A 25571-nucleotide genomic window follows, 5' to 3' on the forward strand; every position below is an offset into this window, starting at 1 on the left:
ACTTCATTTATTATTTGTGAAAGAACATACAGATCTTGTAGGATAAATTTCTTGAACCTTCCCTGAGAGTTTAAGATGTTTAGTTCTGTTTCATAGGAATGTTGTTGGACTGGATTATAACGAACTTGTTTTGTAATAGCTGTCAACTTTTGTGTATGTGTGGCACTATGAAAGAGAACAATGCATGAAAATAGTAGCGATCATTTTATTTTTATGATAAATATTACTTGCTGCCAGAAACTAACGTTAGAATTTATTATATCTAACAGTGTAGGAATTTTGCCATCAGCGCCATATGCAACAGCGGTTGACGCTCTGGCAGGCTGAAGAAGTCCGCCATTGCTGAGAAAACAGCTTATAGCAGGAGCAGCTACAATAACCGCTGTGCTTTCTGTTCATGGGTAAGCTGAGTCATAAATAATATATATACTGTAGATTATAACGCTAGTAGCCTCTGATAAGTACCGTCTGGCAGGAAAATAAGGTGCTTCAACAGAACTGACTGCCGAGCTGAATGTGAAGCCGAAGTTAGCACCATGCTAAAGTAATGATGCTAATGGCTCGCGCTCGTGTGGCCTTGGTTGGTCGGCGATAATAGGGTGCCAAAATATTTTCTAAATGTATGTATTGTTTGAGTTCAGTTAATGAAAGTTATGTTGGAGTAGATGTACAGTGACGTCAGTAGTGAGTATGCGTGTTTATTGTTGTGCCGCTCTTCGATTATTGTGTTTAGCGGTTGACGCTCTGGTAGGCAGAAGTCCGCATTGCTGAGAAAACAGCTTTTAGCAGATATTAGGAGCAGCTACAATAACCGCCGTGCTTTCTGTTTACAGTTTGAACTAAATATATATGCTACACCAGAAGTGACCTGGTCCATCATTTTCTGCTGTGTAACATACTTGTACAGATCATACAAAGGCTTTACATTTATTGCTTACCCTTTAGCAAATTTGTGAAGAAGCTTGAAACAAATTAGCGAGAATATTGTCCAGCCACATTTGTCAAGATCCATTTTTCATAACATTTTATTGTTGCACTGACTAAACACAGACAGACTTAGGTGAGAAGCCAGCACAACTCTGACTCCCTTTATTGGCCATTTATTTTGTTTTGGTTTTCCCCCATTTTAAAGAGTAACAAACAAGTTTTCTTCTGGAGGAAACCATTTTTATGGTCAGAGACATACGTGGTGTTTATTGCTGATAGTTGTTTTGATTGTCACCCGTGAATGTGCATTTTATTATTCAAATTTGATATTACTGTCCTTTATTTTGATAACTTGCCCATACATATCCACTGTACATTGAATTTACACTGATTTACTCTTGAATAAATATTTGGCTTTTAGCTTTGATAAAATACGTATTAAGTATTAATGAAAAAAACAAGTGACTTCCGAAAAGGAACAAAAAATAAATAAATAAAAAATAACTGACCATACAAATACACAGAAAGACATGTATTTAAAACATTTTATTTATTACATCAGATCCTTAACTGTCAAGTAGTTAAAGCAGTCAAACAAAACAAGCAAGAAGGTAGAGCATGCAATACATAGTATAACATTTAAAAAAAAAAAAAAAAGCAATAAACACATAAGGACAGTCTTCAGAACTGTAAATATGAAACAATGGGAACCGGGGCTTTGGGTGCTGTATGGTTGTTTTTGTCGTCTTCCTTCACTTCCTCAGTTCCACCACAAGATGGAGCCATGGAGCTGCTGTCACTGGAGGGGCGATTATCGCACACTCCTGTAGATCGTCACCTGTCATCATCCAGGCTTTAACCCTTGTGCGTGCAAGGACTGTGGCAAACGGGCGGATCTAGAAAAATATCTACGGGGTGGCAAGAGGGGGGCAGGGATTTTTTCAGGGGTGGCAGCATATGCCTATACATGTGTGTGTGTCTCATTCTCACTTTTAGCTTACATAGACCTAACATTAGACTTAATTTACTTGTTGCAAAATATTGTTTTTAACTTGCATTGTTTCAAAATGAGCTTCTTGTAGCACCAAGGCTTAAATACAATTTCTTAATATAGTATAGTTCATTATTTTTACATCTTTCATACATAAAAATAATTTTACGTAATATAGTAATACATATCAGTACAGTAATTGATATACATTTCTGTATTGGACAGCGCCTATTAGTCGCTATGTGATGCATTGAGTTATGTCCAGACAACCATTTTACCCCAATGCAGGACGAGCAGAAATCTGTCACCAAAATATTAGTAGCGCCATCATTTATTATCAGATATATCTATTAAATTCGACTTAAAATAAAGATGAGAAAACTGGTTTTTGCTAAATTCTCAGTGATACAAATCTATAAACAGTTTGGTTTCTGTTAGTTCTGTCAAGATGCAAGAAGGGACGAATTTCCCTTATGTTGGTCAATCGTCTTATTTTAAATATGCTGTAGGAGCTGTAATTTGATGACTGTTATAAATATTGCCACGTTTTACGAACAGAGGGGATTAGTTCAATTTTTGTCGCTTGTTTAACTTTTAGGAATTGCAGCGGCTGCAGTGCGCCGCAATAAAGCTGATAAACAGGTGAAGAACCAAACTAGACAAAACCACTTATATTTTGCCTTTTCTCGCTCTCTGTGTCGGCTTTACCCTACACGCAAACCCATTGCCATGGCAACCTGCAGACAACAGCTCAACGAGCAGATGGAGCAGAGATTACCGATCAGGGGAATCAACACCAAAAAACAAACATTTCCCACACACAAAGTACGCAAAAACACCAAAACAGAACATTCAGTCTGTTTTCGTGTCTGTATTGTGATTATTAAGTTTTCGCCTGAGCACCACGGGTGGTTGATTAGCTGATTTAAACACCTGCTCTACTGATGACTTGGTGGGCGGGTTGTCTTAGTTTAGTGCTAACGGAACCAAAACACATCGAACTGCACAGCACAAGGCTATCAAAGTCAATAGCAGGCCAGCAACAGTTAAGCTAGCCGCTAGCATAACTAACTCGCTGCTCACTTTCTCAATATTTTCTCTAAATTAAAACTTTCTCCTCACCTGTTAAATGTGAAACCATTCAACCTTGTTATCTATGGCTGTCATAGGGTTGAATTAACCGCTAAACATTGCATCATTTTTTCAGATTCTTTGCGTAAGTGTGGTATTTTCCTGACCACCGATATTCCTGACTCAATTGTCAGCAATAAGTCAAGTAATGTCCAATCCAGTAATATATCCATCATCGCTGCTACCTCGCGCTCTGTCCTTCTCTCGCACTTCCCGCTACTTAGGTTACATTGTGTTGCATTCAATGTTATCAGAAAAAAGAGATTAATGCTCTTAATGTCCGATTTTCCATAACTATTTATTGAATTCATAGTCGCCAGCTGGGATTGCAACAGGGGTGGCGAGGCTCTCATTTGGAGTGGCAACTGCCACCCCAGTAGTTCCACCCCTGGTGGCAAATGACACGTGTTTTACGTGTGAGGGGTCGGTTGGACCCCATTTGTAAACAGAAGGGTTAAGAGGAGCTGGTTGTCAGTCCACCAGTTCGTGTTAACCTACTGTGGTACTCCGCGCCTTCTAACTATCAGATTATGGGCAAGAATATATATTTTTCTCCAACGTTTTTATTCACAAAGAAGTGAATAAAAACATACACAGCAAATTCAAAAGTGTTAAATGTTTTGGTGCTAGTAGACTTTGTGCAAAAGCAGAGTTAATTTTACACTTATAGAGTCACTTTCTGTTTATGTAACTCGGGGGTGTATATTATTAGTAATTAAAATCCAGTGTTAAAACAAAGTGTTTCCGTATCAAATCTAGAGGTGTTAAAATAGAATCAATAACTCTTTACTTAACTCTGAACTCCACCAGCGGCTCTAACACTGAAAGAGTTAATTCACTGACTCCGCCCCAGAATCACAGATTCCCACCGAAGCGACAGAAGCCAAGTCATTTCAGGACTATTTACTTTCCATCTGTCTTGAGTTATTTACTGCGCTTGGTAAGTCATTTTTTTCTGAGATGCTTTATATCTATTATTTTGAGTTGAGCTCAACCTGTATGATAGACGTGACGTTCGCCACACGGCTTGGTGTTGGCATATTTAGCTTAGCATGCCGAATGTTAGCGGAGTATAAAGTGTTGGAAAAAATCGAGCCGGTGAACATTCAGTCAAATTATTGGCTAATTTGAACAGATCCGTAATAATCTGGAGTATGTTTTTTCATGATATTGAACGTTTACATGCATATTGGTCAGATTTATTAACCTTTCTGATCGATTTTTTTCCTTTGAAAAAATGTAAAAGGCTTTTTCACGTTGAGAGCATTAATCCCGCTGTTGTGTCTTATACGTTTTGCAGCATGTTTTAATCCTTTTATTGCCCTTTTGTATATATTAGAACCAGTCTGGTTGAGGATGAATCGCCAGTCGTCCTCCCCCTCCCGAATCCTTCATGGATTCTTCAAAGATTCAAGCACCAAAAATTATTATGTAAGTGTTAATATCTCTGAAACCCTACATTTCTGTAATTGAGGCTTGTTGTTAGAATTGTAGTAAAAATGTATTCCTTCATTCCATTCCTCATTGTGTTTTTTGTTTGTTATGATCCAGAGACCGACACTGGCTGTCCTACTCAGAGACTGAAGACTATCCGAAGCAGTAGAGGAGCATGTTGGTGTCCCCGGCCAAACTTCACCAACAGCCCAACAGCCTGAAGACAATCTGTTAGTGAGTGGACATCTCTCTGGTGGAGTGCAGAGAGGAACTGACTCTTATCAACAGAAACATAAACTGAATAAGAAATGATGGATCTGAATATCAGGTTGGTCTGTTATGTAATGTACATATCTGGCAATCTACCTGTTAAAAGAAAATGTACTCTATCATATTACATGAACTGCATTGCATTGATACAGGCGTTACTTTTGCCGCCTTGTACTTTGAACAATTTCATGCATATGGTATTGAAGAAAAATGTATTAAGCATACTGCATTTTGTATTGCACAGCTGATATGTCAGACCTTTTAATAAGCAATATGTGAATGAAAGTGACATGTGAAACATGCACATTGTTCCACGTTGTAATATGTTTTGTAATTATGGTGCACGTTTTGAAATAAATGCATTTGAGAAAATCATTGCCTCTTTATTAAATATTTATTTTCCAAAGAATTTTTAAAAATTCAAAACCATAAAGTACCTATTTAATATTAATTACAAATAACTCTTAAGAAGTTAAAGAAGTATTCTGTGAGAGTTAATATTAAGATCTAACACTAGATTAGTGTTAGTAAGTGTTAAATTATTAACTCCAGCAGATTTGATATTTGACACTTTATAAGAGTTAAGGTACTAACTCTCCAAAAAGAGTTAAATTAAACTTTCTGGTGTGGACCCATATAGACATTTTAAAAGAGTTGAAATCAAATCTGACGATGTCAATCTGGGCCTCCTGGATTTGCTGCGTAGGGTTGAAGTTAGAAAACCGTTACTACAATATTTATTTTTGGAATTGTCCTCGCAATAGTCCTCACCCAAAAGCACAGAAGTGGTTTGACTGCAGAGGAAACCTTTCACTTTAATTTTATCAGGCAGCCCCAGTACTAAACTAAATGCTCGGTGTTATGCCAAGAATGCGCATCTCTCTAAACTCTCGCAGATTGATGAGAAAACGGACTGAAATATGACCGAAGAGGCAACTTTTAAAGATGCTGACGGGATCTGGGTTTCAGGTGAGCGGCTGTGAATAGAAAGTTACCGTATATTCGATTTTTAATGTGTTAGTGTTCTACATTGTTTTAAGATTGTTCTACACACTCTGCGCGGTCCTGCTTACGAGATACTACTGAGTCTGTTTTCCAGAGGGAGGGAATATGTAAAATGAAAAGAGGACTTTACTGAAATCTAGTCAGTACATGCAGTCATGCAATGAGTTGTAAGTTATAATGCACAATAATTTCATGACTTTTTACGAAAAATGCTGCAAAAAGTCATGCAAGAAAAACCTTTAAAAATCATCTTAATGTGCTTAGTTAACAGGATGTAAGAACACTTTCAAAGTGAACAGTTAAGTTATATCAATGATTTACTGATGACACACTGAATGCTGACACTCTAACTGCAAAGCTTTGCCCTGACTTAAATGTAGCCCACATTTCCTACAAAATTTCGACACACACACTCACTCTAACTCTGAAAGCCACTCCTCAACAATAGGCAGGACCAGCTCCCACACAAAGCTCAGCTTGCAGCACAGCGAAGAGGCAATGAGAAGCAGAGTGTGGTTTCCTCTAACGGGGCTGCTGGCTTGGCTATGCTGCCTTCGTCTGGGGCCCGTTCAGGGGGAGAAGGTGCTGGTTTTCCCTGCGGATGGCAGCCAGTGGCTCAGCATGAAGATTCTGGTGAAGGAGCTCGGTCGCAGAGGTCACGATGTCACGGTGCTGGTGCCTGAAAGCAGCATGTTGATCCAAGGTTCTGACAGCTACAAGACGGAGGTCTACAAAGTGCCATTTACTCAAGCTGAACTGGATGAGCACTTCAGCAAGTTCAAGGAAGGACTGTTTGACCAGCAGCCAGGATTAGCAGATTTATTTGCGAATGTGAACCGTTTGTTGATATTTACAACTCCACAGGTGGTGAGCTGCGAGGCTTTACTGGACAATGAGCCTTTGGTAACTAAACTTGGGAGAGAGGGATTTGATATGGTGCTTACAGATCCCTTCCTTCCCTGTGGTTCTATCCTAGCTCATATGTTTTCCATTCCTGCTGTGTATATTATGCGTTTGCTTCCCTGTGACCTGGATATCAAAGCTAACAAGTGTCCCTCTCCTGTGTCCTACGTTCCTAAGTTTTTCTCTGGTAACACAGACCGTATGAGCTTCCCAGAGAGGGTTAAAAACATGATGATGTCTTTTTTGGAGTCATACCTATGCACGGTCATGTACCAACACTTTGATGAGCTGGTTAGCAAGCGCATCCAAGATGGCATGTCATACAAAGAACTAATAAGTGAAGGAGCTATCTGGCTCCTCAGATATGACTTTGTTTTTGACTGGCCCAAACCTCTCATGCCAAACATGGTTCTAATAGGTGGGATCAACTGTGCAAAGACGGCTCCTCTTCCAGCTGTGAGTATGACGATTTATGTGTAGAGAAAAAATAAAGAATGTGTCCCATCTGGATTCACTTAAGGCAGATTTGTTCAACACAATCTCTGAGTTTAAGGAAGTCAAAGCTGTGAAACTTTGAAGACCAAAATTTTAATTTCAGTGTTTTTCCTTCTTAACTATTTTTATGAGCTATGGAGACAGTCATAAAGTAATGTTTGAATCTGCATAAGGTTTTGTATAATACACTATTTCGTGGGAAATTATCAAAAACGGAAGTGTCACAGAAATCATGAAACGCATAATGTAAGTCAACAGATATGGTTCATTGTTTCAAGAATTGTTTGTGGTAGAATGAGTTTACCTTCTCATGCACTACACTTTGAGAGCAATGTAATCCAGATTTCTGGACTATGTTCAAAAAAGTTCTTGGAAAGGACATGTGGGGCCATAAAAGCTTTATGACTTTTACTAGCCATAAAGATAAAAAATGGCTAGTTGCACACGGTGTTAATGATGTAAATTCTATTAAGGTTTTATAAGACAGTTTTTAAACATGTAGTAATGTATTTACATTGGATTTTGCTTTAGTTTTCTTGCAGTTATTTTTTGCCTTTCCAACTTTTTTGCAGGACCTGAAGGAATTTGTGGATGCTTCAGGAGACGATGGCTTCATTGTCTTTACGCTGGGCTCATGGGTGTCCGACATGCCTGAAACTAAATCCAAGCAGTTCTTTGATGCCTTCCGACAAATTCCTCACAGGGTAAGTAATACTGTGTCCCTATCGATTTTCATTGGTTTAATCTATGTACACTTTAAGGTTCAGTCCCAATCAATGGGTTTTATATGACAGTTTCTTTTCTACTTGAGAAAGTCACTGATACGTTTTATGATTACAAGAGAAAAACAAGCACATTGCCCTTCTTTGTAACCCACAGCACATATCCTGCAGGTTGAATCCAGTTGAACTGATGGACTTTGTTCTCTACTTTGCTGCCCACGTGCCAAACTGATCATTCAGTACCAAAGCAGTTTGAATGTACTGATGATCTGGTCTGATTCTTATTGCAGGTGATTTGGAGGTACACAGGTGAAATACCCAAAGATGTACCCAAGAACGTTAAACTTATGAAATGGTTACCTCAGAACGATCTTCTAGGTGTGTTTAATGACATGTATTCAAGAAAAAACATCTCATGGTATTGAATTTGGGGACAAGTTGAACTAAATGTGTTTCTTTTTCTCTACAGCTCACCCCAAAGCTAAAGTCTTCATGACTCATGGCGGAAGTCATGGTGCCTATGAAGGTATCTGTAATGGCGTTCCCATGTTGATGTTTCCACTCTTCGGGGATCAGATAGACAACGCGCACCGAATGGTGTCTCGTGGTGTTGCTGTGAAGATCAATATATTTGATATGACAACAGAAACATTGGTAGAGGGACTGAAAAAAGTTATCTATGACAAAGGGTAAGAAACTTCAACTATAACTTACTAAAAACTAATGAGTAATGGTTTATGGACAACATTTTATGCAGAGATATTTGTATTTAATTGAATATTTGCGAACACTTTATTTGAAAGGGGGTGAATAAGACTGTCATGACACCGTCATAAACATGACATAACATCTGTCATTAACATGAATAAACCTTCATAAATATTTATGACTGTTGTCATAAAGCGTCATTCGGTAAATTATGACACTTTTAATACAGAGTTGACATTAATCTAAATGTTTTTGTTATGACAATGTGACATTAACCAAGAAATCATTACTGATATGAATTTGTTATAAAAGTATTAATGATTGCACTTTAAAAATTAGGTAACTTTGTTATTAAAGGTAAAATTTAATCAGTTGTTTTCTGATTTCAAAAAGAGAATTTTCTTTACTTACAAAAATAACAGAAATATTCTCCGAGTTGACTTCATACAAAAAATTTTAATATAGACGTTAATTTTGTGGTAGAAAAACAGTTTCACTCCTCACTCCTTCACCAAACAATCAGATCCGTCACAGCAGCTGCTTCTGTGTGTTAATCATAGGAGGCTGACTGACGAGGAGGGTAAGCAAAACCAATTAATAAATAAATATATAACAATAGATCTACAATTTGCATAATCTTGGATCTGTAACATTAATAGTTTAGCAAAAAATAAATTAATCTAATTCTTAATAGGCTCCAACACACTGTATGGCACTAAGGAGCAGAGGCAGTCCTAACCTGTTTGGCACCCTGGGCAAACCACCTTTCCTTTGCCCCCTCCCTTTGAATATATAAGAAATTAGACTACTATATGCTGCACAGAGGCGCAGTTGGTAGCACAGTTGCCTTGCAGCAAGAAGGTCGTGGGTTTGGTTCCCGGCCCGGGGTCTTTCTGCCTGGAGTATGCATGTTCTCTTTGTGCATACGTGGGTTTTCTCCGGGTACTCCGGTTTGTTCCCACATGACTGTTAGGTTAATTGGTCTCTCTAAGTTCTCCCTAGGTGTGAGTGTGTGCGTGCATGGTTATTTGTTCAAGGTTGTACTGCCCCTATCTGGACATAGGCACCAGCACCTCTCCTGACCCCACTAGGGACAAGGGTGTACTGAAAATGGATGGATGGACTATTATGCTGACATAGTGTAAATTACAGTTGTCTGATTGTACTCAGTATTAGCAATTTAGTAAATTGTAATGCTTAAGGACTTCAGTACTTAAATCTTGGTTTTACTTTCACTCTGGGAATAAACAAAAATAATCTGCAAACCTTAACCTAAATAATTGAACATTATTTGCAAAATACTTTTCCTTAACACTTATTTCTTTGCAATTAGTTTTCACACTGAATAAAACCCACAACATAGCTTCACAAACAAACAAGGACTCTGTAATACACACAGGTTAATCTGAAACTTACTGTTATATTACCCAGTTAAACCATTATGTCTTTTCTGTAGATACAAAGAGCGCATGGTGGAGCTGTCTCAGATCCATCTGGACCGCCCTGTTGAGCCTTTGGACCTGGCTGTTTTCTGGTCTGAGTTTGTAATGAGACACAAGGGAGCATCACATCTAAGGGTGGCTGCACATGACTTGAACTGGTTTCAGTACCACAGCCTGGATGTTATCGGCTTTTTGCTTTTTGTTTTTGTCGCCGTTTTGTGGGTGACTCTGAAATCCTGTTTGTTTTGCACTCGCAAGTGTTGCGGGAAGAGAGGTGCAAAAAAAAAATCTGAGTAGTGTCTGCCATGAAGTAAATAGTTTGAACACTGCCACTGTGTACTGTAAAGTGTATATATGTGATTTGCCAGAATACACTTTTTGTTTTAAATTAATCTGAATAAAATTGATAAAACTTATTGTTTGAATAAGTTTTATATTATTTTCTTTATTATTTTCTTTGAGTTTGATAGCTTACCCTGCCCCTTGTGAAAGAATATACAAATATATGCATTAGGATGAATTTCTTGAACTGGTTCTGAGAGTTTAAGATGTTCTGTTTCATAGGAATGCTGGTGTAATGGATTATAAAGCACTTTTGTAACAGCTGTCATGTTTTATGTATATACAGATCATACAAAGTCTTTACATGTATTGCTTCCTCTGCAGCAAATTTGTAAAGAAGCTTGAAACAAATTACCTAGATTACTGTCCAGCCACATTTGTCAATGATCCATTTTTCAAAATAAAATTTATTGTTGCACTGACTAAATACAAACATTTCCTGATTTTTGAAAACCAACACAAATCTGACTCCTTTTTTGACCCATTTTCTTGGTTTTTCCCATTTAAATAGTAGCAAATACAAGTTGGCTTCTGGAGGAAACCATTTTTATATTCAGAGACATATGTGGTGTTTATTACCATAACATACCAACTATATTTATAAAGCACTTTAAAACAACCACAGCTGATACAAAGTGCTGTACATTAAAACAATAAAAAAAAATAAAAACTCTTACAGTTTTAAAACAAAAACATACAATTTAAAACCAGATCCTGCTGGAGTTGAAAGCCAAGTAAAATTGATGGGTTTTAAGACAAACTTTAAAAGTGGACAGTGAAGGGGCCTCTCTGACCTGCAAAGGCAAGTCGTTCCATAACTTAGGACCCATGACAGAGAAAGCCCTGTCCCCTCTGAGCTTCCTCCTGGAACTTGGTACCTCCAAGAGCAGCTAATCTGCTGACCTGAGTGACCGATATTGCTGATGGTTTTGATAGTTCCCCGTGAATGTGCATTTTTTCAAATTTTATATTATTTTCTTTGAGTTTGATAGCTTACTCATACATATCCACTGTACATTGAATTTATACTGAACTAGTCCTGCCCCTTCGCTGGGCTGGCAGTTTTGGCGGCTCTGAATTGCTCCCAACAAAAAAGTCCAAGACGAGGGACAAAATATGTGTCCAGTTTTTGGTTTTTCCTTGCTCTCTGTTTTCCATCCTTTTCACTTTGCCGTTCCAGGGAGCTCCACTTATGTTAACTTAGTCTGTAAAAATGTTCTAGATAGGTTGCCGTCTATCGTTGGTGGAAGGCTGGTGACAAGATTTACCCAGAATGCACTTGGAGTTAATAAGGATGATCCACTTGTAATTTTCTGTGTCATAAAGTTAAATGTAAGAGTGAAAATAAAGCCATTTATGTACCACAATATTTTACACCGACTATGTCACTAAACTCAATCGGTCTTGTAAAGTTTTTAGCAACAATGACTGGGGCCAGCATACTATATAGAGGGCTCGCCTTCTCCAGCTCTCATCAGCCATGATAAAGGCTTGGATCCGATTCTACCCCCCACCATGCAGCTCCGTGCCTGGTTGATGTTCAAGTTAGAAAACCGTTACTATTTATTTTCGGAATTGTCCTCATAATAGTCCTCACCCATAAGCACGGAAGTGGTTCGAGTGCAGAGGAAACCTTTGACTTGAATTTTATCAGGCTGCCCCTGTGCTGAACTAAATGCTCGGTGTTATGCTGAGAACGCGCATCGCAGACTGATGAGAAAACGGACTGAAATATGACAGAAGAGGCAACTTTTAAAGATGCTGACGGGTTCTGGGTTTCAGGTGAGCGGCTGTGAATAGAAGTTACTGCAGGACCTCAACTGCTAAAGAAAGATTTGGCTCATAGCATTTGGAGTTTACAAAATATCGCATAAACCTCAGCTAAAATACTGTAGCAATAATTTGGCCCGCAGCATAAAGCCAAAGATGCCACAATTAAGTAAATCAAGATGTCCCAAAAGCATCGGCGGACTGGCACTTAAAATCGGTAAGTAATTATTGAGCATTATTTGATGTAATGTATTTGTGAACAAACCAAGCTCAAACACAAAGCAACATATTGTAGCCATGGCAACACAATTTCAAGATGATTTATTGCACTTTTACAAGGTAAACTTGATTAAATCTGAAATCTACAATTTATTTTAATTTTTTTATTTTATTTCTGCTGTGTACATTAAATAAGATTTAATAGTATTGTCATTATCAATAAATATACTAAAGTGTTAGATCTGTGTTAAAATTTCCACCATTTATTTATAGGGGCCCCTGAATGACTGGGGATGGGCGGCCTACCAGCAGCTAATGAGTTTTCTTTGCCTCGATACCTGTCGTACAATTCTAGATCTCTCAGAAGTGCTGACATTGAAAAATTACGTAAAGTTAACCCCCTCTGAGCTTTTTTGATCTGTAAAAGCAGTCTGCAGCCAAGTTACTATGGAGGCTACATATTGGGGTTTATTCAGTGAAATGGCAGCAAATTTGCTTATTTCACAACATAATTCATAACCAGGGTTAAAAGTAGTTTAAAATTTTTGGCGGTACTATGACATATATATATATATATATATGTATATATATATATATATATATATATATATATATATATATATATATATATATATATATAAACAAAAGCTGGGTAACCCTTGAATTGCTACAGAATAAAGCTGTATTTCCTTCAGCCCACTGGCTGAAATGTTGACACCATGAGATGCCGTAAGACCTAAATCCTGAACATCATGGCATGGAGTGCATCCCAGTTCCAGTTTTCTATGTCTGGCATATAACCATTCATTTTAGCTTTTAAACTGGTTATATTGATCCTGTGTCCAGACAGAGAGATAATCAGTAGCCTAGCATCATGACCTGTTTGTTCTGAAGATCCTGCAGCTTCCACTTCTCTTCCTAACATGGCGCCTCCTCACCCTGACTCTCATACTGATAGGAGGAACCACAGAGCTCTGTTAGGTTAAAGCTCATTTTCTGAAGATGGGATATTTTTCCTCCAACGGGTTCCAGAAGAACATCCAGTCCAACATCTGGACATTCACTGTCATTTGTGAATGTTAGCTCCTCATTTTCAACAGTGGAGCTATAAAGGTTGAAAAAGGTTTTTATTTTGGAGAAAATCTCATCAGCATCAATATTTCCACTAAATAAGAGGCAAAAAAAAATTGTTTGATAGAGGAAAAGCCTCTCAGATCCTGAGCCCGACATCACCAAACTATTTTTATATTAGACAATTAATTTAATTTCACATAATTATTGCGGTAGAAGCCATTTGTTTGTTAAATACTTAATGAAACCGTGAAGCCGTGTTTGATGTTTGTTGTGATCGAGGTATAGTCACACAGAACGAGGTAATTAGTCCAAGTTTGTCGTTTATTGAACGTTCAGAAACTACAGCGGCTGTGATGCACCAAGACAAAGGTAAAACAACCCGAACAGGTGATCAACTCTAAACCACTCGCACCTTTTTGCTCTCCGTCTCTCTGTCATTTAAGCACACCCGTTGCCATGGCAACCTCTTGCGCTCCACAAGCCGACCAGGGATTACGTTAAAAACATAACATTCAGTCTGTTACGATATCAGGTTTTCAGGCTTGATATTTATTTTGCGATCATTAATAAACGCTCCCTGAACACAGCGGTGGTTGATTAGTTAATTTTAAACTCCTGCTCTGCTAGTTATTTTGGTAATGGAACCGAAACGCACAGAATTGCGCAACACCTTGTTGAAACAATAATTACTGAGATTATTATTGTGGTTGAATCATTAATTTGAACATGTTTTGTTTATTTATTTATTTTTTCTGTTCTTTAATAAAGTTATTAACGTTTTAAGCGAGCCAGAGGAGGACGTGCTGGTCTCAGCCTCCTGGCTGCGTTTAGTTTGTCACATAATGACAAAGATATACCTTCCGCGATCGACGTGTTGTTTAGATTGTTCTTGAAAAACTAATCAGTCACGGCTAATTAGTGGGCGCAGTCGCGGCTGCACAGTGAACCCACTGATTTTTTACAGCAGACAGGCGCTCTCCTCTCTTGCAGGTACTGCGTACCCCCTCTAAATCTTTTAGGGGTATGTAGTACCCTGCAGTACCCCCTTACTTTCACCCCTGTTCATAACCCAGTGACCTTCTCTCATGGTCGGTTTAAAAACTACAGTCTCAGATCAGCAGCACTGTCAGCAGCAGAAAGATCAACATTATACATGTCAGGAAAAACAGAGACTACATAATTACAATGATGCAGTATGATCTGATTAAATATTAGATTTTTGATGTGTTAGTGTTGTACATTGTTTTAAGATTGTTCTACACTCCCCTTTTTAACTTTTGAGCCCCTGCCCCTCCAAAGGTCTCTGCGCAATCATGCTTATGAGGTATGAATGTGTCTGTTTTCCAGAGGGAGGGAACATGTAAAATGAAGAGAGGACTTTGCTCAAATCTACAGTCAGTACATGCAGTCATGCAATGACTTGTAAGTTACATATTAATTTCATGACTTTCACCACAAATGCAGCAGAAAGTCATGCAAGAAAAAAAACTTTAAAAATGTGCTTAGTTAACAGGATGTAAGAACACTTTCAAAGTGAACAGCAAAGTTATATCAATGATTAACTGATGACACACTGAGTGCTGACGCTTTCCACGCAAAGCTCTGGTAATCTACATGTCTTCCTGTTGTTATAAAACAGCCTGACTTAAAATGCAGCCCGCACTTCCTACAGAATTTCGACACACACACTCACTCCGGCTCTGAAAGCCACCCCTCAACAACAGGCAGGACCTGCTCCCACACAAAGCTCAGCTTGCAGCACAGCAAAGAGACAATGAGAAGCAGGGTGTGGTTTCCTCTAACGGGGCTGCTGGCTTGGCTATGCTGCCTTCGTCTGGGGCCCGTTCAGGGGGAGAAGGTGCTGGTTATGTCTGTGGACGGCAGCCACTGGCTCAGCATGAAGATTCTGGTGAAGGAGCTCGGCCGCAGAGGCCACGATGTCACGGTGCTGGTGCCTGAAAGCAGCATGTTGATCCAAGGTTCTGACAGCTACAAGACGGAGGTCTACAAAGTGCCATTTACTCAAGCTGAACTGGATGAGCACTTCAGCAAGTTCAGGGAAGGACTGTTTGACCAGCATTCAGGATTAGGAGACTTATTTGTGAATGTGGGCCGTTTGGTGAAGTATATGTCTCTACAGTCGGTGGTCTGTGATGCTTTACTGCACAATGAGCCTTGGATGAATAAACTCAGGGTAGAGAGATTTGATATGATGCTTACAGATCCCTTCCTTCCCTGTGGTTCTATCATGGCTCATAATTTTTCCATTCCTGCTGTGTATATTATGCATGGGATTCCCTGTGACCTGGATATCAAAGCTAACAAGTGTCCCTCTCCTGTTTCCTACGTTCCTAAGTCTTACTCTGGTAACACAGACCATATGAGCTTCCCAGAAAGGGTTAAAAACATGATGATGTCTTTTTTGGAGTCGTACCTATGCACATCCATGTACCAGCGCTTTGATGAGCTGGTTAGCAAGCACATCCAAGACGGCATGTCGTACAAAGAACTAATAAGTGAAGGAGCTATCTGGCTCCTCAGATATGACTTTGTTTTTGACTGGCCCAAACCTCTCATGCCAAACATGGTTCTAATAGGAGGGATCAACTGTGCAAAGACGGCTCCTCTTCCAGCTGTGAGTATGACGATTTATGTGTAGAGAAAAAATGAACAATATGTCCCAAGGAAGTCAAAGCTGTGAAACTTTGAAGACCAAAATTTTAATTTCAGTGTTTTTCCTTATTAACTATTTATACGAGCTATAGCAGGGTTTGGCAACCCAAAATGTTGAAAGAGCCATATTGGACCAAAAAAACAAATCTGTCTGGAGCCTCAAAAAATTAAAAGCCTTTTAAAAGGCTTATAATGAAGGCAAAACAAAACAGGCTTTAAGTGTTTATATAAGCTATTTTATCGTCTAATCAAAAGGACTAAGTGATTAAATGTTTATTTTCCCTGCTGTTAGTCCTAGAAGGGATGACGTACCAAGTGACAACTCTGGTGCCACAATGGTGCTTTAAGTTTACCTCCCGTTACAATATTAATGTTTTATGTTTCGTTGCATTGATAAAATTAAATAAGTGCAATAATGGAAAACGTTAAGAATGATTGTGTCATGTTTGTCCTCCTACAGAAACCATATATATAAGAAAAAGATATCCCCCCCCCTTTTATTACATTTTCAAACATTTTTGAAAAAGCTCCAAGGAGCCACTAGGGCAGCACTAAAGAGCCGCGGCTTGCCGAACACCCGAGCTATGGAGACATAAAAAACTATAAAAAATTAACTGTCACAGAAAACATGAAACATGGTGTAAGTCAGCAGGTATGGTTCATTGTTTCAAGAATTGTTTGTAGTAGAATTAATTTACCTTTTCATGCACTACACTTTGAGAGCATTGTAATCCAGATTTCAGGGTTATGTCCAAAAAGTTCTAGGAAAGGAGATGTGGGGCCCTGCTGCGTCAACAGGGATCAAGTAATTTGCAAAAACAATAGAATTGTTTGTATAGGCACAGAGACGGCTATGCTTGCAGATTTAAATGGCTTTATGGCTGGCAGTTGCTAGCAATGTTAAAGAGGTAAATTCTATTAAGATATTAAGACAAATGCAGTTTTTAGTAATGTATTTACACAGAATTTTGCTTTTGCTTTAGTTTTCTTGCAGTTATTTTTTTGTCTTTTCCAACTCTTTTGCAGGACCTGATGGAATTTGTAGATGCTTCAGGAGACGATGGCTTCATTGTCTTTACGCTGGGCACATTTGTGTCCGACGTGCCTGAAGCTAAAGCCAAGCAGTTCTTTGATGCCTTTCGACAAATTCCTCAGAGGGTAAATAATACTGGTTCCTATTTTTGAGAATTTAGATATATTTTTTAAAAGACCTCTGTCTCGTTGTTCTCTCACATCCCGGGATCCGCCAGGATCCCACGCGGCCGAAAGTGAAACCACACAGAGAACAGCAATCAGTGTTCGATGTCAGAGTTTAATCAAAACAAAGCACAGCATGAAAATCACATCGAAAACACATCACATCAGAAACTGCACAAACCAAAAAGCATACATTCGTTTACCTGAGACAAATGGAATAAGGAAAAAATGCCAAAATAGAAGAAAAACAAAGACGCGTCCTTGGAGAGTGCTCGTGCATTTTGCAAAACCAATTTGATTCGTTCCTCTAGGTTGCAGTTTTATCCAAAAAGGGTGTTTTCCTTGTTTTTAATTTATGCAATTATGCAATTGAGACGTGTCCTTTCCTTGTATAGCTGTAACCAGTTTCAAATTACTAAATTGAAAAGTTCGAAGTAATTTTATCACCTCAATCAGCTCTGTTTCCTTTCAGACTTTGGAGTTCTCTCTCTGTAGACAAGTCCGACCAAAGGTTATTTTTCAACAAAAGTTTATCATGTATGTTTCGAAGCCTGGAGTTTCTCAAGTTTTCCAATTGAACAAAATATTCTTGTTTTAAACCAGAGTTCACCCAAAAAGCTATCTTATTTATTGCCTCTCCAAGCAGCCATCCAAACACAGGTCTTTGCAGTACGATTCAGAGCCGGGACCAAGTGATTCAGACTTCTCCATCAGATCAAAGCACCGATTTGAAGAATTTAAACACTTATAGAGTACACCTGAACATTTTCTATAGAAACACATTGATTCTAAACATTTTCTAATGAATGTTTTGATAAATTTAACTACTGGATATTACTGTTTAACCTAGGTTAGACACTACAAGTAGTTGTTAATATAAAACCACAAATTAAACTCTTACCTATCAACACATGCTGTCAATAGCTAAGCAAAATGTCCTACAAATTAGATCATAATTATTAGTATTATGTGTTATTATCTTTAACCAGCTTTCCAGCCCTGAATCATGTCTCTTGTGTTACCGCTTGCCTGGGGGACGCCCATGTAGGAGATTTAAATTTATGGCCTCGTTTCCCTCTGATAACAAACAGTCTCCCTTGCAAGCCTAACTCTTGTCTGTAGTGTTTATGTAAGTTCAAAAAATATCTACCGCTAGCTATTGAGATTACATCTTGAACACAAACCTACCTAAAATATCATGCTCAATCTACCTTTTTCACATGTGGTATGATTAACTGTATTGAACACTAAGAATATTCAATTTTCCTCAACACTGATAAGTTTTATGATTACAAGAGAAAAACAAGCACATTGCCCTTCTTTTTTAACCCACAGCACATATCCTGCAGGTTGAATCCAGTTGAACTGATGGACTTTGTTCTCTACTTTGCTGCCCACGTGCCAAACTGATCATTCAGTACCAAAGCTGTTTGAATGTGCTGATGATCTGGTCTGATTCTCATTGCAGGTGATTTGGAGGTACACAGGTGAAATACCCAAAGATGTACCCAAGAACGTTAAACTTATGAAATGGTTACCTCAGAACGATCTTCTAGGTGGGTTTAATGACACATGGATTCATGAAAAAACATCTCATGGTATTGTCTTTGGTGACAAGTTGAACTAAATGTGTGTTTTTTTCTCTACAGGTCACCCCAAAGCTAAAGTCTTCATGACTCATGGTGGAAGTCATGGTGTCTATGAATGTGTCTGTAATGGCGTTCCCATGTTGATGTTTCCACTCTTCGCGGATCAGGGAGACAACGTGCACCGAATGGTGTCTCGTGGTGTTGCTGTGAAGATCAATATATTTGATATGACAACAGAAACATTGGTAGATGGACTGAAAAAAGTTATCTATGACAAAGGGTAAGAAACTTCAACTATAACTTACTAAAAACTAATGAGTAATGGTTTATGGACAACATTTTATGCAGAGATGTCTGCCATGGTGTCAGACTGCCTGGCTGACACCATGGCAGATATAGCGGGAGAGAGGGAGAGAACAGTCACAGTGAGCTCCTTGTGGTTGGTTACTTCTTGCTTGTTGCTCCTTGGTCAGTGTTCATAGTTGGGCGTTATTTCCCATCATGGCATTGCCTCAATTGCAGACAGTGGTGGTTTCTGACATGAGCAATAGGGGCGCCCAGGGCGTTATGTTTTTAGGGGTGGCACAAGACCACTGCGGATTGTAGCACAGAGATAGAAGCAAAGCAGAACAAAGTTTGGTCTGCTTTTAATATTGGTTAGATTTATTAAGTATTTAATATCTAGGTGTTTTTATGGGAATATGTATATTTCAGATCAATTTGAGAAGCAATTTTGATCATATTTCTCATTTTGTCCCGTCAGTTGGCGCAGGCCGCTGGTCTTGGTCTTGACTTGGTCTCGAACCCTAAAAGTCTTGGTCTTGTCTCAGTCTCGATACACTTGGTCTTGTCTTGGTCTCGGGTTAGGTGGTCTTGACCACAACACTGCTACATACTACATATTTTTACAGTTAGCCAGCATGTGGCACTAATAAAGAGTCTGTAATACACACAGGTTAATCTGAAACTTACTGTTATACGACCCAGTTGTAACTATTATGTCTTTTCTGTAGATACAAAGAGCGCATGGTGGAGCTGTCTCAGATCCATCTGGACCGCCCTGTTGAGCCTTTGGACCTGGCTGTTTTCTGGTCTGAGTTTGTAATGAGACACAAGGGAGCATCACATCTAAGGGTGGCTGCACATGACTTGAACTGGTTTCAGTACCACAGCCTGGATGTTATCGGCTTTTTGCTTTTTGTTTTTGTCGCCGTTTTGTGGGTGACTCTGAAATCCTGTTTGTTTTGCACTCGCAAGTGTTGCGGGAAGAGAGGTGCAAAGAAAAAATCTGAGTAGTGTCTGCCATGAAGTAAATAGTTTGATCACTGTCACTGTGTACTGTAAAAAATGTATATATGAGATTTCCCAGAAAACGCCTTTTTTTTTGTAATTAAACTGAATAAAATTGTAATAAAATTGATAAAACTTATTGCTTGAACTTCATTTATTCTTTGTGAAAGAATATACAGATCTTGTAGGATAAATTTTTTTAACTGGCCCTGAGAGTTTAAGATGTTTAGTAGTTTTTCATAGGAATGCTGGTGGAATGGATTATAAAGCACTTTTGTTTTGTAACAGCTGTTATCTTTTATGTATATACAGATCATACAAAGCCTTTACATTTATTGCTTCCTCTGTAGCAAATTTGTAAAGAAGCTTGAAGCAAATTGCCTAGAATATTGTCCAGCCACATTTTTCAAGATCCATTTTTCAAAACGTTTTTATTGTCTCACTGACTAAATACAGACAGATTATGGGTGAGTTGCCATTTCTTGATTTATGAAAACCAGCACAACTCTGACTCCCTTTATTGGCCTATGTTCTTGTTTTTTCCCATTTTAAGAAGTAGCAAATACAAGTTGGCTTCTTGAGGAAACAATTTTTTATGGATCAGAGGCGCATGAAACTTGGGAAGCAAATTAAAAGTTATTTGCTACTCTGATCAGTTTAAATGGGAACAGTGTTTAATAACATAACCTCAGTTATGGGTTAAGGGTACCAGTAAGTTTGAAGTGGCCCGGAGTGATTTAGTAAAAAACAAAACGTTTCATGATTTTGCCCATTGAATAACTGTACCTTTTATTAAAGGCTGAATTTACATTTTTATTTATTTTCAGAGTAAGAGTTTGAAATTACAATAATACATGTATCTTGGAGTTTTAGCACATTTTTAGGGTTACCAAATGTGTTTTTTTTTTCTATATTTGACCATTTTGTTTAATCCATAATAACAGATGTAGCTTGAAATGATATTGAAGCCTTGGCTTGGCCTTGGCTTCAATATCCCTGATAATATCCTGAACACTAGTAATCAATAAGCTTTGTTTGCATTTGGCAGTGATTAATGAACGTTGGGCATTGACAGAGGAGCAACTGTTTAAACAGTCACTGTTGGTAGTAGATGCTCCTGCTTGCATCATTTTGTTATTTTAATTAACTCATAATTATCTCAGCTGTTTGCTTGAAGCATATATCTTCCAGCCAACTTGCTCAGTTGTAGCTACATCATATTACTGACTCTTGTAATTTGAAGAATAATCAGTTTTAAAAAGTGACCAAAAATACTTGTGAAATGCATCAGTGTGTATAATACTATGGGAAGTGTTTGGAAAGCATTTTCAAAAATGTCCACCAAATATCTTTAACTCATCTCATTGGAGAATAATAACCACAGACTGTTTTCACTATGGCAGAGCCGAGGAACTCGGGAAGGAATTGTCATATCTCAGCCACCAGTATTACATTTACATATTCTAAAATCTGTTGAACTAAAGCCATAAAATTTTAGAGATAAGTTATGGCCTTTAGAAGATTTAGCTCACAAGCTGCAACATGCTCTGTTGTAACTGAAGGGCCCTGTTTTCCAAAAAAGTCTAGGTGACATTTAACTTGTCTCTGTTTTGTCTTGACTTATTGAACATAATAATAAAAAAAAAATCAAAAGAAACAAATGTATATTTATGTATTTTGTATTTCCTTGTAATGCTGTTGGAAACTAATCTTTTTGTTCAGAGTGAGTTTTTTCCTGACAAAAATATTACAAAATGCCAGTTTCAGTTGTTTTGGAACACAGTTAAAAATAACAACTGTAACACAGGAACACAACTCAAAGCAGAGGTTTGAATAAGCAGGATTTCTCACCAGCATGGTAGTTTTTACGATGTGTGGCTTGCATGATGGCAGGCTGTTATTCAAGTTGACCTCTCTGCCATCTTGTTATTGTGGTCACGTAGGTAGAAACCTAGGGTGCGTTCACACTGCAGCCTGAAGTGACTCAATTCAGATTTTTTGGCAATTCCGATTTTTTTTTTTTGCCAGGGGCCGTTCACACTGCCAGTAAATGCGACCTGTATGCGTTCTGCAGTGTAAACGGGCAAACCATCTGAAAGTGTCCCGCATGCGCACTAGAGGGCGCAATAGCGTCAGCGTTCTAAGAGTTCTGCCAACCGCCATAAAAAGAAGTGCTCAGTGTTTGCGGAAGTAAACATGGAGGCTAACGGTGGAGCTTAGCTTAAATATTTGAAGTTGTTGTCCGGCCAGAGCAGCATATTAACAATTTTATCCTCATTATAGTCCGCCATGGTTGTTGTTTTTCTTCCCACTTGCGCATATCAGGACACAGAATAGTGAGATTTGTTGAGAATCAGTGACGTTCAGTTCGGATGAATGAGACGTGGACGTTAGGGCGCATTTGAATCGGATACGTGTCGGATATGGGTCACATTCGAAAAAGAATCCGACCTGTGCTGTTCACACTGCCATGAAAAGATCGGATACAGGTCGCATTACGTAAAAAAAAAAAAAAAAATCGGAATTGGGTCACTTCAGGCTGCAGTGTAAACGCACCCCTAGTTATTGTAGCACTATACACATCTTCCTCAATCTCAGGAACATGTCTGTATGTGTACACAAACACACTCCATTGTGCAAATCACACAGGTGGCCAAAGAAAACAAATTGCTTGCATGAAAGCAACTGCCTATTGCTTTGTCACATGAAACTGCACAAAGGTTTGGATTTTGGCATCAATAGGAACAGTCTGAGTTATTTAGTAGGAAACTTAACTATTTCTTCTTTGCAGTGAGCAGAAAACAGGACTGACTGCTCCCTTGCTTTGTAGTTTTACTGTGATCTACTTCTTAGATCATTGACATCAGTATAAAACGCCTTGTAAAAGTAACACCAAGTGAAAGTGTAAAACGTACGTCTGCCTAAGGGAGGGTTGTTTGACACCTCAAACTCTTTGACTTCCTTGTTTCTACTAACCTTTGCAAATGTTTGTGAAATGAATACTGAGGCTGAGCAATTTCAACTCTGCTCACAAGCCCCACCAAGTGGACAAAATGTTTACTACTCCGTGTTTTGGAAAGAAGTCAAAATCTGTTTTCTTTCAGGATGAGTGTTTTTACACTTTCACTTCTTCATATTTTGTCATGTTACAGTTGCAAGCTGCTAGGAAGTTTTGTTATAGACCAACACAACGTATTGTGTAATACTGAAGTGGAAGAAACAGACATCGGAGCATTTAGCTGCAGTGGATTTAATTGTGCTGAGATCTATAAAAATGCAAGTCAAACTGCAGATATTTTTTTTGTCGTTGAAATAAATTTTTTCTACATGCATTTACATAATCAAACCTGCAGATATAAATAACTCTTACATCTAGCAGAATGTATGTCGTCTCTTTTGGTGAGAGGACAAAACTTTTAAAAACACTTAAAATGTCCTTTATTCTAGACTAGAGTTTCGTATCTATGGCCAGATGAGAGAAGAACTGGTTCAGACGATGGTCTGGATTGTTTGGCTGTGTGATTTGTGTCAGTCAAGCTGGGAGTGGGAATGTGTTCTATTTAAATGATCACTGATTCAGTTAGAAGTTCAGACAGAAAAAATGTGGAGTATTATGAGTTTCCAACTGATTTCAGTTATTTCTTGCATGCAGCACCAAAGGTGTTAGTGAACATATCAGACTTCTACCCACAAAGTTTCCGTCTGAACTGGTTCAGAGGTTGACTATAAAAGGTGGTGCTGGAGGTCTTGAAGCCACATGCTTTATTTTTTTCCCCTCTTTACTATCATGATACACACAGGCAGAATTATTTGCATCCTTCTGCTGGCCCCCCTCCTTGGTAAACGCAGTTTTTTCTTATTATATTTTTCCTGTGTTTTCTTTATTTATTGTAAGGAAATCTTTTTTCCTGATTTAAGAATTTCTCCATATGTCAGGCGCTTCTGGGAGCAGCATAGTTGGCGGCAAAGTTTCCAAGCCCCACTCCAGACCCTACATGGCGTCCCTGCAGTACCAAGGAAAACATTCATGTGGTGGGATTCTTATTCGGAAGGACTTTGTTCTAACTGCAGCACACTGCCAGTGAGTATGTCCCCTGTAATACAAAGTTATTTTTATGCAACACATAAAACACATAATTTTATGGTTGGGATTTTTTTTTTATGTAGATTAGCAATTAATGATTTTCAATATGTAATCCCAAACAAAACATTAAAAAAACATTTGTTTTTTCTTCAGTATTTCTTTCTGGGAAAAAGGTTAGCTCATTTCAAAGTGGTCTTCAATGAAACAGATAAGTGTAATTATGTTTTCAGATTTCAAGGTGACATGACGGTGGTTCTTGGAGCACATGATCTCAGCAAGAAGGAGAAAAGTCAGCAAAGGATCAAAGTAGCAAAGCTCTGTCCACATTCACGCTTCACTGGAAAATTTGATTTTGACATCATGCTGCTTAGGGTGAGCAAACTGTTGAATATTCAATTTTGCACATTTATTTTCCATACTCCCCCCACATCAAATAGTGCTTATACACCTTAAAGCTTATTTCCTGTACAAAGAAAAACAAATTCTTGTTCAACGCTTTGGTTGTCTGTGGTTATTTTAAACATCCTATTGGACTGTCCCTTGACTGTTTTTGTTTTATTATTATTTTTTGCATCATATTAAAACCTGAGTTAACAATATTCACCATTTTCTTTTACAGTTACAAAATAATGCCACAAAGAATAAGTATGTGAAGCCACTGGACCTGCCCAAGAAAGCCAAAAGCATCTCTGCTAAACTCAGTTGTCTTGTTGCTGGCTGGGGAAAAACTGGATCCAGTGAGCCTGAGTCAAAGGTCCTGAAAGAAGGGACAGAAAAGACTTGGCCCATCACTGAGTGTAAGAATAGTTGGGGAGAATATTTCATATCAGAGCAAATGATTTGCACCACATTTAACAAGAAGGATGGAGGAATATGCCAGGTAATGAAATAATGCCACAAATACAGAAACTCACACAAGTGAAATCTTATGCTAGATTCATTTTATGAACATCTTAGAGTTTTTATAAAACTACTTTCTTCCTCCCTTCTCCTTTTCCTAGGGTGATTCTGGTGGACCTCTAATTTGCAAAAACAAGCTGCAAGGCATAACTGCTTTCTCCGCTGACGGTCAATGTGACAATACACAGTATCCTCATGTCTTCACCAACATTAATTACTTTCTACTGTGGATCAAGAAAATGATGCAGTCTAAATCATTATGCTGAACACGTCTGTACTTTGTTCTTATAACCCAACAGGTGCATTGTTAATTAATTGTAGAAAGGATAACAAGTATAGGTTTCAATTGCCTGTATTTTCAGAATTTACAATAAAAAACATACTTGTTAGTTATACCTCTTTTCA

At 38.3% G+C, this 25571-nt stretch overlaps 3 protein-coding genes across 5 annotated transcripts; all 3 read left to right on the top strand.

Moving 5' to 3' along the window:
• Positions 1 to 91: 91 nt before the first annotated feature.
• Positions 92 to 25571, top strand: LOC103461739 (granzyme B-like). Of its 3 annotated transcripts, none has more exons than XM_081604553.1 (5): positions 92 to 401; positions 24119 to 24263; positions 24497 to 24638; positions 24886 to 25146; positions 25268 to 25571. In XM_081604553.1, exons 1-5 carry the CDS (start codon positions 398 to 400, stop codon positions 25430 to 25432), a joined length of 717 nt encoding a protein of 238 aa, XP_081460679.1. In that variant the 5' UTR covers positions 92 to 397; the 3' UTR covers positions 25433 to 25571. The 3 variants fall into 3 exon arrangements, with proteins under 3 accessions (XP_081460679.1, XP_081460676.1, XP_081460677.1); XM_081604550.1 differs by lacking the exon at positions 92 to 401 and adding an exon at positions 22244 to 24021; XM_081604551.1 differs by lacking the exon at positions 92 to 401 and having other exon boundaries at positions 24112 to 24263.
• On the top strand, positions 5347 to 10444 carry LOC145550843 (UDP-glucuronosyltransferase-like). Its single transcript, XM_081604547.1, has 5 exons — positions 5347 to 7117; positions 7729 to 7860; positions 8169 to 8256; positions 8348 to 8567; positions 10043 to 10444. Exons 1-5 carry the CDS (start codon positions 6257 to 6259, stop codon positions 10323 to 10325), a joined length of 1584 nt encoding a protein of 527 aa, XP_081460673.1. The 5' UTR covers positions 5347 to 6256; the 3' UTR covers positions 10326 to 10444.
• On the top strand, positions 15086 to 20321 carry LOC103461740 (UDP-glucuronosyltransferase-like). The gene is made up of 5 exons (XM_081604548.1): positions 15086 to 16068; positions 17133 to 17264; positions 18772 to 18859; positions 18953 to 19172; positions 19906 to 20321. The coding sequence occupies exons 1-5, from the start codon at positions 15208 to 15210 to the stop codon at positions 20186 to 20188; spliced, it is 1584 nt and encodes a 527-aa protein (XP_081460674.1). The 5' UTR covers positions 15086 to 15207; the 3' UTR covers positions 20189 to 20321.

This window comes from Poecilia reticulata, chromosome 2, assembly GCF_904066995.2.
Source record: "Poecilia reticulata chromosome 2, P_reticulata-male-v2, whole genome shotgun sequence".
NCBI lineage: Eukaryota > Metazoa > Chordata > Actinopteri > Cyprinodontiformes > Poeciliidae > Poecilia > Poecilia reticulata.

What these genes read in the sequence shown, in the direction of transcription:
- LOC145550843 (XM_081604547.1), top strand. Translation starts at nt 6,257, where the DNA reads ATGAGAAGCAGAGTGTGGTTTCCTCTAACGGGGCTGCTGGCTTGGCTA. An exon ending in TCCGACAAATTCCTCACAGG is followed by an intron (nt 7,861 to 8,168) that starts GTAAGTAATACT and finishes TTCTTATTGCAG; the next exon opens with GTGATTTGGAGGTACACAGG. An exon ending in AAAGTTATCTATGACAAAGG is followed by an intron (nt 8,568 to 10,042) that starts GTAAGAAACTTC and finishes TCTTTTCTGTAG; the next exon opens with ATACAAAGAGCGCATGGTGG.
- LOC103461740 (XM_081604548.1), top strand. Translation starts at nt 15,208, where the DNA reads ATGAGAAGCAGGGTGTGGTTTCCTCTAACGGGGCTGCTGGCTTGGCTA. An exon ending in AGACGGCTCCTCTTCCAGCT is followed by an intron (nt 16,069 to 17,132) that starts GTGAGTATGACG and finishes ACTCTTTTGCAG; the next exon opens with GACCTGATGGAATTTGTAGA. An exon ending in TTCGACAAATTCCTCAGAGG is followed by an intron (nt 17,265 to 18,771) that starts GTAAATAATACT and finishes TTCTCATTGCAG; the next exon opens with GTGATTTGGAGGTACACAGG.
- LOC103461739 (XM_081604550.1), top strand. Translation starts at nt 23,940, where the DNA reads ATGCTTTATTTTTTTCCCCTCTTTACTATCATGATACACACAGGCAGA. An exon ending in TCTGCTGGCCCCCCTCCTTG is followed by an intron (nt 24,022 to 24,118) that starts GTAAACGCAGTT and finishes TCCATATGTCAG; the next exon opens with GCGCTTCTGGGAGCAGCATA. An exon ending in AGGATGGAGGAATATGCCAG is followed by an intron (nt 25,147 to 25,267) that starts GTAATGAAATAA and finishes TCCTTTTCCTAG; the next exon opens with GGTGATTCTGGTGGACCTCT.